Genomic DNA, 15,531 nt, shown 5'->3' with positions numbered 1-15,531 from the left:
GTTATCTATTACACCTTCCGCCTTTTGAGAAATGTTAGTGGAATGCTCTTTGAACATTGTTGCCACAGTTGCCTTGAATAAGTATGCTCGTTACTTTACTTTATTGATGTTTGAGAAAGTAACTCAGTCAGATTACAATTGACTATTAAAAATATTCAGCAGCTGCCGATTACCGTAATTCCCAGCCTACAGAGTGCACCTGGTTATAAGCCTCACCCAGTACATTTGTAAAGGGAATACAATTTGGTACATACCCAGGCCGCAGCCATGTAAAAGCCGCAGGTGCCCACATGGAAACCGGCATTGAAAGATGAGATATTTACAAAGAAAGACGGTACACAGAAAGTTTAACATTAGCGCCGCCACACACGCTAACGCTAGCGCTGCCACGCTAACAGGGCCAGTTGGAAAAAAAATACATAGTGGTAAAAATCTCTGAGGTACGGTAGTAACACGCTAGCGCCGCGTTAACAGGGCCAGACCAGTAAAGGTCACTTCCTCGGCACATATATTCGGTCTCACGTTTTCCGCTCGAGTGCCCCCTTGCGGCTGTTAGAAAAAATGCACAAAATAGCCACATCACCACATGAACCACAGGGTTGAAAGTGTGTGGGGAAAAAAGTCACGGCTTAACGCAAGTGCGTTAGCTTAACTGCGCACATTACTTGAAAATACACTCCACGCAAGTTACAGAATGACAGCAACACGAAATTACGACTTTATAATAAGTAATTTTAATATTAGTAAATAAAGTCGAGAAACTGTCTTACACAAAGCAGCACAGCAAGTGATAACAATTTAAAGTGAATATCAGTGGCCTTTTAATAATTTACCTCACGCATGTTCGAAAGGGAGTTGTAAAACGTATAAACTTACCTGTTCCTAGCCCTTTCATGTCCACATTCGTGTCCTATGGACTTTTCCAAAACAGTAACTTATTTTATGCATCCATCCATTTTCTTTGCCACTTATCCTCACAAGGGTCGCGGGGAGTGCTGGAGCCTATTCCAGCTGTCAACGGGCAGGAGGCGGGGTACACCCTGAACTGGTTGCCAGCCAATCGCAGGGCACATGGAGACAGACAACAGCCGCACTCGCAATCACACCTAGGGGCAATTTAGAGTGTCCAATTAATGTTGCGTGTTTTTGGGATGTGGGAGGAAACCGGAGTGCCCGGAGGAAACCCACACTGGCATGGGGGGAACACGCAAACTCCACACGGGTGCCTCGGAGATTGAACTCAAGACCTCAGAACTGTGAGGCCAACGCTTTACCAGTTGATCCACCGTGCCACCACTTACTTTATTCATATACCAAATATGGTTAGCAATGGTCTAAAATTTTACTTTTACCACCAACTAATTATGTAATATAGTATAATATTGTTATAACTCTTCCCCGTTCTTCTCCAAAGTTTTTATTTTACATTTCTTGGTTTTACTGGTGCATGCTGCATGTATGATGGCTGCAATTTCTGCTTAGTAAAGCTTTTTAAATATTTAAATAAAAAAATGGATCACTCATTCAACTGTATTTGTATTTAATGGCAAAATGTTAAGTTATTTGAATTAGAAGTTAATAGGAACGTGTCCTGGGCAACTCACGGCAGCATTCTGGAAACATTTTGTCTTCGTGTGTATGACTCAGAATTAAATGAGAACAGTCGCTCACAGGATATGATTTTTAAATTTTTTTTTTTTTTGGTCATGAGTGTTGTGTCCAATTCAGCAGCTGAGTGCGCTGCCTGCAGGAGTGTCGAACAGCAAGCTGGGCAGGCAGCACTAGCGAGGCGTGACTACACTCATGAGGGAGTGTGTTTCGGGCAGAGGTCTCTCGTGCGCACACACAAACGCATAAACACGCGCGCAATGAGGTAAAAGCCTAGTCAGACCTCACGGCCCAAAGTGAGTCCATCGACCTGTGGCGTTTCCCAGCCAGCGTCACAAAGTCGGTCCTTTTTTTGCTCATGCTGTAGTCAGATTGAGCCACTTGAACAGCTCGCTTGACAATTTACAGCAACAACATGGGAGCTTGCTACTTTGAAAAGAAAGAGAGGAAACTGGGGAAGCTCAATGGTTGGAGAAAGGTGAGTCGCCCGAACAATTTTTGCTTTTTTCAAATCATCTTCTTTTGTCTTTTACAACTTTGGACTGTCTCCTCAACTCCTGCTGCTCGCACATTATGTGGTTCAGTCTAAGTTTAGTTTGTGAAAGCCCAAAGTATACCCTACAGTTGTGAAATTGGTTCCAGACTCCAGTCAACATAGACATGTGTATTGTTTGTTAATTGAATTCAGTTATTCTTTGGACACTTGTAACAAACAGTAGTGCCACTTGTGAAAATTATGAATTCAGGCAAGTGGAAAACATTTGTCTTTACAATTGATAAAGCAGACATTTACTTTAGACAAATTGTTCTGTTCTGTTCACCCCTGATCCCATTTTGTAGTTACTCCTGGGATAGTTTACATTTATGGTCTTCACTAAAGTCTCTATTCAAAAATATTTGTTTTTGATAAATCAGTGTAATGTAAATTGTGAATGCATATTGTTGGGGTCAGAGAGCAAACTCCAATCATCTGCATCTTTTTAATGTTTTTAATTACTGCTATTTTGGTCTTGTAATTTTACAATTTTACTTTGATTCATATGAGTTTATATTCACCTTCATTGCACTGGTGATTGCTTTGTTCTAACCAGGATAAATGCTGGATCACATTGCATTCTACCATGTGGTACAACAGGCACAAACAACAGGAGTATTTCATTGTTTTGAAAAACTGTTCTCCTTTGTTCCTCTGTTGATGTAATAGCTATACTCCGGTAACTCATGAACACAGATGGCTTCAAGAGTTATGTCATTATCAGTCGGAACTGCCGTAACTGATTATGTGTTTGTGTGTTTTTATTTGTGCCTTAAAAAAGAAAAAAGTTGACATTTTGATGAACTGTTTAAACTTGTATGAAGCGTGATTAAAGTCTCACAGATTGACAGGAGTAAAGTTTTTTTTTCAATCTGGACTGTAATTTCATCTAAACTAAACCTTACATCAATTCTTGCTGGATTTAAGTCTCTAAATTGGGAGATGTGTCAGGATGCAAGGTTAGGAAGGTCACTCATTCGTCTCTGACTGCAGACTTAACACAGAGCGCCCACTAGTGGGCTTAAGCCAAACTTGTTTTCTGGATGGATGGATGGATGGATGGATGGATGGATGGATGGATGGATGGATGGACAGACAGACTGATGGACAAATGGTGGGTGGATGCATGCATGCATGGTTGGATAGCGAGACAGACGTTCCAGGGAGGGGAGACTCCACATCTGCCTCTCAGCTACCTGTGCGCCTGGCTGGCCTTCACATCGAGCTGTCCAATGGGATCAGATGTGAATGGAGGAGCAGTGTTTTTCTCTCTCTCTCTCTCTCTCTCTCTCTCTCTCTCTCTCTCTCTCTCTCTCTCTCTTCTCCTGCTCTAACCAAAATGCCACAGACTCCCTTCACCTTCTCTGTCTCTGTCTCAGCAGCTTTCTTAATCAAGCCACCCCCCCCACACCCCCCTGCCAGCAGAGGGAGGAAAAAAGGGGAGGCAGGAGATGTGCTTATTGAGAGATAGCGGGACAAAGGAAGGCAGCGGAAAATGACCGAGAGGATCACAGACAAAATAATCAATTAGTAAACCGCATTGTATGCGCCGTTAAACAATCCTGATGTGAAGCTTTGTTTGAAAAGAGATACCCAGAGAGCTGGAAAGTGACACATCTTGCGTTTGTCACCTGGCCAACGGGAGGAGAACAGACCTACCTCCGCTTCTCTGGATAACCATAGAAATCAAATACATATTGGAAACGTTACAGTTGTGCTAAAACATACAGTATATGTATGTGTGTTTGTGTGTGTGCACTTGGAATTTCTTGAAGGCTGTGCAGGGGAAGCACGGCTCGTCATCACACTGCAGAGAGACATTTCTGGTTTCTTTATATATTATGCAGCAGGATATTATATAAAGGGCTGCCTCCCCTCGTGCACTTTATATTTCCGCCTTATTTTCTTGCATCCTATTTCCCTCCATTCGGTTCTTTCGCTGTGTGGGAGGATAATTTGGAATCCTCCTGGGTAAGCTTTGATCTCCCCCTCAGCTTTATCTTTTGTGTACACACAAACTGTTCAGCCAAAAGCTAACTTGTGGGTTCCCGTGGATTGGCACTCCGCAACTTTAGCGAGAGGGTCTCCCCTGCAAAGCCTCGCTGCAATTCTTGAGTTGCTGCAAAACCAGCAGCACACATCGAAATTGGCCCGTGGGTCTGATGTAACCGTGTATTCCAGTCAGGTGGCCCCAAAACCTCGTACAATGCAGCAGTGTCCACACGGGCCCAGGACAGCCCATCGATCGTGTGCCTCCGAGGCGGCCAGACAGAGATTGATGACTGTGTTGGCAAGTGGCAGCCAGTAGAGAAATCGACATGTAAGTGGCGGATAGTGAGTGAGAGACGCAGTGGCGGGGAGGAGGTGCGAGAGTGGTGGGTGGGGAACGATTTTCAGTCTGTAAATGGGTTGGATGTGAGCTGAGGCGACGTGTGTGGTGTGTCCTCGTGACAGATCAGCAGCCATTCCACATGTCTGCCTGCAAAGGAAAAGGGGGAAGCCTGTGCTCTCTCCTCCTTTCCTCGCTATTGAAAACAGCCGTCTACAGGCGGCCTGTTGTCGTTGCCATGGTGTTTGGGTGTTCTCGTAATTGGGACACGTGGGTTGATTTCAGCTAAATTGGGAAAGGATGCAATTATCTCCCGTCTCCTTTCTCTTTTTCACACACGATGTCATCTCCTCGGCACAAGCTGTTAAAAATAACCCTCTTCAGACACCCTGAGAGCTTCTAATATTGTGGGATGTCGTTAATGATGGCGCTTGTGAGAGCCCCGCGCTTGCTGTTGTGCAGCAGCAGACAACGGAATCCGGATGAGAGGGCGAGGGGGTGGAGGAAGTGATCGCAGAGATCTTGATAAGATGCTGCACGTTCACGTTCCTTAAAATGTGACCAGCGTTCGTTGTTTTCGTTGTGGAGGCTCGGGCACGCTTCTCTCGCAATGGCTGACTTCATAATTCATGAGGGCTGCTCCCTACAGTCTTTGCACAAATTGGGAAACTTTTTTTTTCCTCCAGAAGTGAAGTGTTGGAGGAACCCTGTCCATTGACAGTAGTAATCTGAAAGTCATCAAATGTTTGTCAATTAAGGATTCAACACATTATTCCATAGATAATAAACTGACACCCAATGTTTTTTTTATCCATATACTTCTATACTATGATCAGAAGTACAGTCTGAAGGAGTTTCACCTGCCAGTCAAAATCAGGGAGCCCCAACCCCTACCCATTTTTTTGTTTTGTTTTTGCAATTTCTGTCACATCATGTGTTCTGCATGGAACATGTTGCAGGCAAAGGAGGAACATGCAGAGAGAGCGAGAGACGGAGTAGTTGGGGAGGGGGTAGGCGGGGGGGCTAGCACAACAGCAGTCGGTGCATCGAAGTGAGACAAACCCAGCAAAGGAACCCCCACCCCTCCCCCTCTCGTCAGATGAACATCGCAGCTTCAGTCCCTCCTGTCTTCATCGCTATCCCTCCCCACTCCTCCTCTCCCCTCCTCCCACGGTCATTTCTTCTCCATTATTCATTAGCGCACTGTGAGTCCTTCTGCTCACGGCTCACAGCTGCCGTCGCTGTTCCAGCCCATCCATCTCCACTTGCATCCGGGCACCGATCCATCCATCCACGGGCATGGAGACTCTGAGCCGGCGCCTTTGTGCAGCAAGGAGGCAGAGTGGGGCACCATCTAGCTGCTCTCTTAGCTGCTAAAAAGGAAACACACAAGGAGAGGAGAAGAGATTTTTTTTTTTTTTTTTTGGTGGGGGAGTTGATAAAATCCAGTTCGACTGCCTCCGTATTTTTCTAGATTGGATTACAGTTCTGGCTTTGATTAGGAACGAGATAACGGGATCCAAAATGCCTGAAGCCAATTACCTCCTGTCGGTGTCCTGGGGTTACATTAAGGTGCGTGATTCTTAACTACGTAGCTTGTTGGGAGAGAGCACTCGTTGCCTGTGCAGTGTTAAAAGGCCTAATTATCTAATGATGTCTATTTTTTTTTTTTTTACAATCTAATGTCTTCATTTTGAAGCTTTTTAGGACAGTCCAATGATATTCCTGATGTGCCAGAGTGATGTTTTGCAGCTCAGGCTCCATCTTGAGCCCTCTGCAGAGCTATGTGTTTGATGTGCGTTGCTGTGTGGTGTGTGCGTGAATGCATCAGTCTGTCAACAGCTGCTACTGCAGTGCCCTGGATCTCAATGTACTCTCCAGCCCACTGCATCCAAATATTGCATTTCAATTTGTGTCCCGATGAAAATGGACAGAACGATGTAAAGTGCAAGGACAGATTTTCGGATGCACATTTTGAAATTCTCGCACACAAAAAAAAACGATGCACGACAAACTGGTAAATATGCATGCAAAAATGTGAGCGTATGTCGTCAAACTGTCGAACAAGGTGAATTTAGAGCGTTTCAAAGATGAAGTCTTCCCCAGTTGTAAAATAAATTATCTTGCAATCATCATCTACCCTGATTATTTTCAGGGAAGGTGAATGTGGGGTTTTATTAAAATGTCCGGTGCAATCAAACTGCCGAATTTCCCATAGACTTTCCGGAGTCGACGTTTTCTCCCAGGTTTTCCCTGGAAACTGACGGTATTGTTTGCCCCCTCCCCTTTTCTCTCTTGCAGTTTAAGAGAATGTTGAATCGGGAGTTGACACACCTGTCTGAGATGAGTCGGTCTGGGAATCAGGTGTCCGAATTCATCTCCAACACCTTTCTAGGTAATTCACTGAATAAGACGTATTTCACGTGCACGCAGAATCACGACCAAAAGTTTGGATTGTCATCATTCACATTTCAAATGAATAGAAAATTAATATTTACTGAGTTATACCACAATATTTGACACAAGAAGGTTCATTCATGTACACTCCTGCATGACACTAAGCTCTGTGAGTTGCTATGGTATTTTTTTTTTTTTTTTTTTTTTTTTTGTGGGGGCGTACCATAAAACGCTGCGCCACTGAAATTCATGTCAAGGATTATTGTGCCAGTAGCAAAATGTTCATTAATTCTTAGGTGATAAAATGTAGATTTGGAATAGATATTAAACAAAAAATTGAAAGACTGGTGAAATAGGTTCTGATTCAGTGTGGGTTGGATGGTTATGATTTAAAATAGATATGATATATGTTCTTCATGTCTTCATATTTAAATTTCATTGTCAAATTATATAATTTAATCAATTTTACATGAGCCAGTCAACAAATGGTTTCGGGCTTGCTCTGAGAAAGGATCAGGGAGCTCTTGAGGGCACAGCCCTGGCAAAAGCATGTACATTTGGAAGATTACGCAGCAAATGGAGGCGTTTTGACCTATTTATAGACACTGTGCTTCCGATCGATCGGCATCCTGATCCAAGGTAGTGGAGATGGCATATCCCTCGCTGCTGGATCACTGAAGGTAGGAGGGAGGAGAGTAGAAGAGGCAAAGGTGGGAGGGAAGTGACTGCAGCGAAGAGGAAAACAAGAGGTACAGAGGAACCCCCCTTTGCTGGCGTTTCCATACTGAGTGAGTCATCGCGAGCTTAGCGCATTTTCCTAGCAGGGACGCCTTGTCGTCCCTTCCTCCCATCCATCCTCAGATGGCTTGAAGGAACGACATGATTAAGTAACTTTTCTGCTTGGCTGAAGCAAAGAAAAGCACTTAGACGGACACGTGACTGGAACGTAGCGAGGAGGGCTAAAGATGTTTTTAAGGATTTCGTGTATTTAAATAATACAGACAACAATGTGGATTTTGTTTGGGTTTTTATATATATATATATATATATATATATATATATATATATATATATATAATATATATATATATAAAACAGACTAATATTGTTCATTCAATTTGGCTCATTTGCCTGGTGAATCCAAATATTGGATTACTGGATGTCCTCAAGACTCCTCATCTTGTCTGAGCCCTAGCATGGAGGCCTTTAATGCACGCCTGTCCACCCGCGATCGATGCTCTCATCGTTGCGTCATAATTTCCTTTATTCCCACTGTGAAATAAAAAGTTGGCCCAAATAGCTCGTTTACAGCGGCTTCTATTAACACTTGCACCTGCATTGTCAAAATGCGCAGAGAGAGTTTATTCATTTATTACAATCCCTAAGCAGGTAATGTAGTTGACACTCTGCTGTGTATTTTGTTTATCACACAGAGTAGCAGGGTCAGGTAGCGCCTTGCTCAGGGGCTCCTTGACAGTTGCATATTCGCAACAGCGTGTTGCCATTTTGTCCAGTCAGGACTTGAACTTTTTCTCTCTGAAACCAAATACCGAGTCCTTTCCAGGTGAGCTACTGCCCACTGAAAATAATAGCGGCCTCCAATGAATTAGAAGGCAATATATTGCACTTCCTACAGATGTCCAAGGGAGCGGAATTAGTTATTCTTAGTGTCAACTGGCTGGAGCTCAGGGGAGCGAAGACCCACATAAAACGAGGGAGGGTGGGCAAGGATGGGGAGAGCATGAGACTTCAAGTAATTATTTGAATTATAGCTGGTAATTAAATAACCCTCCACAGGCAGATAAGACTGTGATGAGTCGGAGCTTGACGGACGCGACTCTCGGATAAGATGCTGTCATTCCATGCAGGATTTCATGCAGCCGTGTTTGTGTTTTGTGTAGCATTTAAAGTTGAGATAAAATAAGTTGGGGCTCGGTGAATTATTTTTTAATTATTCGACCTATGGTGTGTATGAAAACAAACGTCTTCTGTGTAAGCTTCAATTGACACTTCCTTAGTACTGTACACAATTCTTTTTTATTTATAATGAGATTATATGTATTTTTTTTTGCCTTGCCCCGCAGACAAACAGAATGAGGTGGAGATACCGTCACCTACACCTAAGACGCGGGAGAAGAAGAAGCAGCAAAAGCAGCAGCTGATGACGCAGATCAGCGGCGTCAAAAAGATTTCTCATGGATCTTCGCTTTCCAGCAGCAGCATCACACGTTTCGGCGTCAAAACAGACAAGGAGGAGCTGCTGTCCAAGGAGCTGGAAGACCTCAACAAGTGGGGGCTGAATATCTTCACAGTTTCTGAGTACTCAAACAGCCGACCTCTCACCTGCATCATGTACGCCATCTTTCAGGTAGGAAGCTTCACGTTTTTTTTTCTTTTCCTTTTTTCGATCGTCCTGATGCGTCTCGGGTGAAGTGATCCGTCTGTAAATACGTGTATTGCAATGTTGTGTTTCAAAGGAGCGAGACCTATTAAAAACATTTAAGATCCCAGTGGACACGTTTGTGGCCTACATGATGACACTGGAAGATCACTACCACTCCGATGTGGCCTACCATAACAGCCTGCATGCAGCTGACGTAGCCCAGTCCACGCACATCCTTCTCTCTACTCCGGCCCTCGACGTAAGTCGTAATGCCGGCCAACAGATGGATACTTTTTTTAGTAATTAGTATTTTAGTACTGTACAACATCATTTGTTGCTGTTTTATTTGTGGAACACTGCTGGGTACTGATGAGCGGTAGGAAGGGAAGCAAACACGAGCAGACAATTTTTTTCTGTCATGTTTTCCGATGTTTTGTTCTTTTTTTTCATGTTTGTGTTTGTCTTTTGTTTTGTACAGGCTGTCTTCACAGATCTTGAGATCCTCGCTGCCATCTTTGCCGCTGCCATCCATGATGTTGACCATCCTGGAGTATCAAACCAATTCCTCATCAATACAAGTACGTCTTCTAAATTGTTAGTCGGGTCACGATATATACTGTTAAGTGTTTTTTGAACATTTCGGAGCAGTAGTGGTGAGAGTGGCTTATCATTTCTTATTTTTTTTTTATTTTCTTTCACCTGCGTTCAGACTCTGAGCTGGCGTTAATGTACAACGACGAGTCTGTGCTGGAGAATCATCACTTGGCTGTGGGATTCAAACTCCTGCAGGAAGACGGCTGTGACATCTTTCAGAACCTCACGAAAAAGCAGCGACAGTCCCTTCGCAAGATGGTCATTGATATGGTATGGCATCGTGACCCAATTTTCTGCCTACACGTTGTCTGATATGTTTTATGCGACAGAATAAAGATGTTGAATTCCCCTGATAATAAAACGGGATTTTTTTTTTTCTGTTGCCCAGGTTTTAGCCACTGACATGTCCAAACACATGAGTCTGTTGGCCGATCTGAAGACCATGGTGGAAACCAAGAAGGTGACGAGTTCTGGAGTCCTGCTGCTGGACAATTACACAGACAGAATACAGGTAAAGACTGAACGTACTGTACGACAAAAAAGAGCTTGTCGCCATTTAACAGCCCTCTGGCTGATTGACGTCACCACTGTCGCTCAATTTTTCAAATGATCCTCTTTTTTTTCACTTTAAGTGCTCCCTCCTTATTAGTCTTCAAATTATTACTCTATGGTTCCAGATCATCACAGCTACACTGTCTGTCCTCCAATAATCCAAACAGTCTTTGGTTTATTTTTTAGGATCAAAATCTAATTAAAAACTTGTGTAGTGTCATTTCAACACTTCTGTGGTATATATAAAATATAGCATGCTGTTTTAATTGTCGTCCTGCAATTACATTTTTTTTTGCTCAAGGTGTTGCGAAACATGGTGCACTGCGCTGACCTGAGTAACCCCACAAAGTCCCTCGAACTGTACCGCCAGTGGACTGATCGGATAATGGAGGAATTCTTCCACCAGGGGGACCGGGAGCGAGAACGAGGGATGGAGATCAGTCCCATGTGCGATAAACATACAGCTTCGGTGGAAAAGAGCCAGGTGGGGGAAGAAAAAGAAGAAGAAAATCCATGCGATATAATAGTTGCATTTGAAAAAAAAAGTTTGAAAAAAACTGGCACCACTAACCTGCATGTCTTCTCATCTGTTAGGTGGGTTTCATCGACTACATCGTCCACCCTCTGTGGGAAACTTGGGCCGATCTGGTCCATCCTGATGCGCAGGATATTCTGGACACACTGGAGGACAACAGGAACTGGTACCAGAGCATGATCCCCCAGAGCCCCTCCCCGCCCTTCTATGACCAGGGGACTCATGGACATGGGGGAGGCACAGGGGGGCAGGGAGGTGGCGAGAAGTTTCAGTTTGAGCTGACCCTGGAGGAGGAGGACTTGGATGGAATCGAGAAAGATGAAGAAGTGGAGGAGGAGGAAGAAGAAGAAGAAGAAGAAGAAGAAGAAGATGAGGAGGCAATTGATGAGGAGGAGGACGGCCGAGGGGATTCTGGTTCTCCTCCTGTGGACTACCAGGAGCAGGACGAGGGTGACGTGCCGGAGCCCACGTCGACAATAGAGATCGTGACGCACGAGGCGTCACCCACAGACACATAGGGAGGGGCTTCCATCAGCAGGCTCAAGTGCTGATTTGAAAGCGTTTTGGAAAAAAGAGGGGAGATCCTCGAGCAGCTGTGCTTTTTAAGAAGCCCGCAGAAGCAAAGGCTTAGTTTTGGCCCGCACGGGGGTGGGGGGCCGTCTTGCACTTGGGTGTTTGAAGCCGGACACGGACAGACAGTTTCGGAGAAGCGGCTTCGGAGTTCTCAGGAAATAATTACCGCAAACATTTGAGTCTTGATGGTCACGCAAGAAGGACGGTGGAAATTGAAGGATGTAGGCCAGTTTGGGAAAATCTTTCTTTTTCTGGGCTGGCAGTAAATGAACCTTGACACTACTGAGAGAAATTTTGTAACTTAAGACTTTTTTTTTTTTTTTACAGATATAGATGATATAGAAGTAGCATAGAATAAGATCTACTGATGGAGACACGTTTGTATAGCGAGAGAAAGTGTTTACTTTTTCCTGTACCATTTGTCAAAGAACTTTTGTGTGCCTTTTTTACTAATGTCTTTATATAGTTTTTTTTTTTTTATTATTTATTGAACACTCTAGTACAGTATGTCTGTGAAATGTTTTTCTTATCAGAGAGAGTAAAATCATTTTTGTATGTTAAAAAGAGAACAGTCTTCCATGTATCGGGCAATAGAGAAATATAATGTCGACAAACAACCCATAGATAAAATCGTTTTAGTAGGGAAACCTAAATGCGCACATTTTGTCAGAATTATTTCGTAGTCCGAGCACAACGTTGTTTAGTGGAATTTAAACACAGCGACGTTTGTGGTTTGTGTTTTATGATGGCATTGTTCCATTCACATTGTACGTGTTAAACCCATAAACATATTTTAATACATCTACATACTTCTCAACAAAATATCTGTTGTCTTAAAATAGTACGAAAACATTGTGGGCTTCCTAACTTTTCAAACCAAAACTGAAATTTCCATGCAAAATGCACAGTGGGGTCATGTGTTCCTGCTGGATGGAAAAGTGATTTATTTTTTGTTTTGACTCTTAAAGTCCTCTTTCCATCTGAGACTGCCATTCAAATTTAATTATTTCAAACATAATAAACCTATAATACCACAAGATTTAAAAAAAACTGCAAACAACTCATAATAAGTACCTCTGCCGAGGAGTTTATATTTTTGTTCAGCTCCATGAAAGGAACCTACAGGGCCAATTTCACCAGAGGGCGAATCTCATGGGTCATGAGCTCATGGGAAGAATCCATTGCATATTGCTGACAGACCAATTTGACCTAACAAAACAAACGGTATTTAATTCACGTTTGTCTTTGTGGAGGTCTGCTCCCGAGAGTACGCCTCTTAATTGTCAAATCAATGGTGGTGTCCGACAAGGACAAAATGCACATGAGCAGTGATTCTATTTTTAACTGGCGGGTATGCTGCAGTCTTAATAATCCTGTTAGTTAGAACTCCTCCTGACCCCCGGGCCCATCTGATGCAAAGCCCTTCTGCCCCTATGCAATCAGGCCCTGCAGACCACATGACCACAAGGTGCTCTTCCAGCTGCCAGTCTGAAAGGCGTGCTCAGAGCCTCATCAGTGCCACTGTTCCCGTGCTTGACAAACCCCTCTCGGCTCTGCGGACACGACCCGAAACAATCAGGCCGGCTATTTTTTTTCTTTTTTTTTTTTTTTTCTGCAATGAAGCCCTGCTTCCTCCCAATGACGTCAGTGGGGGTTTAAAAAAAAAAAAAAAGTTCCTTTGCCGCATCAGGTTTCCAGGGCAGTTTGGATAGTACAAATTGACACACATATATTTGATGGTGATACTTTCGAGAAATTAGGTGCTCTATTTTAACAGCAGGCTGGATCATTTTCCAGACTTTTGAGAATAATGGTTGGAAAAGGGTTTGTCGACTTCACATTTCCTTTGGTTGATGATCCCAGCTTCATTGGATGCATATTGGTTTACTGATGAACTAAAAAGGTACTTTGTCAAAAATCCCTCCAGGATAGTTAACTGGCAATCACGCGTGTGTTGTGTGCATTTGCAGTATGAGCGGTTTTGTATACAGTATGTCTGCGTGTATGCGTGCGATTAGATATTTTGACTTTGCCATTGGCCTTATACCTCTCCCCATCACGCCTCACCTTTGTCTATACTGTTTGTTGCTAGGAGCTCAAGTTGGTCTTTTTGCTGTTTATAACAGTGTATATTCTATATGTTAAGCATGTAAATAAGAACTACTAGTTCGGTGTAAAATCAATTTTCTAACTTATATGCACTTGCATTACCTGGAAGTGGTGGTGTCTAATGTGTGAAAGGCTCTGGATTCGAGTCTTGTTTTGTTTTATATATTGTTGTATAATTATAGTTACACACAACACAATTAAACATTGTGTAAATATCTGCACACGGTTTCGAGTGCCCAGCAGAGCGGGAGCTAAAGGAATGTTGTCATATGAGAACCTTGTAACATCAAAATGACCAAGTTACCAAAGTTTTCCCTTAATGTAATGCTGCATTCAAACCCTTTCAAAATATATACATGTTTTTTGAATACCTGAATTCATTTTAAACCAAAAATGAAACATGACAATAATATTGTTGCTTTAACGCTGTCATTTCAGACACGTCCCTCTTTATTGCTTTTAAAGAATTGTACTTTTATTTTTTCAGAACTCTTCGTTGATTCATAATTTCATGATCACAAAATTGAATTGAATTTATACAAAGCGGGGCCATTAATTTTTAAAGTACAAGGTTGTCAGATGACAGCAGTTTGGCGAGCCAAATGCGACGTAGAGGACACGTTAAATTGCATCTGCTTGGAAATAGGACACGTGCATAGCTAAGCAGCACAGACACTTACTTGATCATTGCTTTGTATCAAAATATACAAATTGCTTATTTTATCTCAGCAGCTTGTTCAAACCGAAGCTTCTAATTCACATATTTCAATGGCAAGTGCTAATTTCTAAGATCCATGTTTGAGGAACACCAAACTACAATTGCACATCATGTAAAAGCAGATGTCACTGCGACAGTATCGGTGGCATGCGACAACACGCACGGCACTCAATTGATCCGCGTTATCCACAAAATGGTCTCGTAATTGTGCTACTGTGTAAACCGTTCCTGACCAAACCTAGCAGTTTTGAAAAACAATTTTCTTCAGTATTAACATTGTTTATCTATGTTCAAGCTTTTTGGTCCTAGTTGTCCAAATGGTTAGCCTGATTTAGCACTATCTGCATGACAGGTGATTTTTGTTATTGTCAATAATACATTTAGGTCCACCGGTTGTTGCAGGTGGCTTAATAAATGTTTCACACAATGTATGGCATTATATTGTATATTGTGTTTTAAAAATAAATTGGACATACTTTTTCTAAGAAGCGATTAAAAGTAAAGCATGACTGTATTTCATGTGCTTGTTTGTTTGTTTTGTTTCCTCCTGATCATCTAGATTTGGGGTGATAGCTGCAACTTGTGCTCCATAACACTAAAGTGCAGCTACAGCTTGCACTGGTTTAAGAAGACTTTCAACATGGCGCTGTCATGCTTGTCCTTTCGTCCATAAGAGCAACTGCGAGGTCATACTAGGTCACCAAGGTTTGGCCCAGTACACACAGGCGGTCGGCCTGTTTTTGTACCGTTTTCACTCTTTCACGATCAAGCACGTCAAATGCCAGAGAATCTTAAATCATTCTGGCAGATTGTGCTCAGGTCTGATCTGTTAAAAGTGGATTTGCCTCAATTTTAGGTTACAAAAAAGGTCAATCAATAATCTTGAATAATGACGATGTTCAATATTTACGACAAAAACACGTGTTTGTGTGTATGTGTCGGGAGGGTGACATCAGGTGACACAAAATGAAGCCAATCAAAGAAGCGCAAAAACCTGATAAAGATACTAGAAATGAAAACAAACACATCTCACTTTAAAATACCTGTGAAGAAGAAAATAAATGGATGTACTGTAGGTTTCCTTTGCTTGGATGGGGCTCACTGGGGCCCACCTCTGTAGGTGGTGCTCGAAGCACACATGGGACTCTGTGTGATGGTCTGAGCGCTCCCGGTGCCGGAAAGTCTTCATGTGATTAAT

The 15,531-nt window shown here is 42.8% G+C and overlaps 1 protein-coding gene across 6 annotated transcripts in view; it reads left to right on the top strand.

Annotated features, from left to right (window-relative positions):
• pde4ba (phosphodiesterase 4B, cAMP-specific a) overlaps positions 1–14,861 on the top strand; it is a 148,417-nt gene extending 133,556 nt beyond the window's left edge. For 5 of the 6 annotated variants that reach the window (XM_061824515.1, XM_061824516.1, XM_061824519.1 and 2 more), the window contains 8 exons: positions 6,774–6,867; positions 8,954–9,237; positions 9,347–9,511; positions 9,731–9,830; positions 9,962–10,116; positions 10,235–10,357; positions 10,700–10,882; positions 10,993–14,861. In XM_061824515.1, coding sequence (XP_061680499.1) covers positions 6,774–6,867; positions 8,954–9,237; positions 9,347–9,511; positions 9,731–9,830; positions 9,962–10,116; positions 10,235–10,357; positions 10,700–10,882; positions 10,993–11,451 — 1,563 coding nt within the window. In that variant the 3' untranslated portion in view covers positions 11,452–14,861. Of the gene's footprint in view, positions 1–1,879; positions 2,087–6,773; positions 6,868–8,953; positions 9,238–9,346; positions 9,512–9,730; positions 9,831–9,961; positions 10,117–10,234; positions 10,358–10,699; positions 10,883–10,992 lie in introns of those variants that run through there. The other variant, XM_061824520.1, reaches the window with a different exon arrangement.
• Positions 14,862–15,531: the final 670 nt, after the last annotated feature.

This window comes from Syngnathoides biaculeatus, chromosome 7 (genome assembly GCF_019802595.1).
Source record: "Syngnathoides biaculeatus isolate LvHL_M chromosome 7, ASM1980259v1, whole genome shotgun sequence".
NCBI lineage: Eukaryota > Metazoa > Chordata > Actinopteri > Syngnathiformes > Syngnathidae > Syngnathoides > Syngnathoides biaculeatus.
The sequence above is the reverse complement of the archived record's forward strand: the minus strand, read 5'-3'. Positions and strand labels throughout refer to the sequence as shown.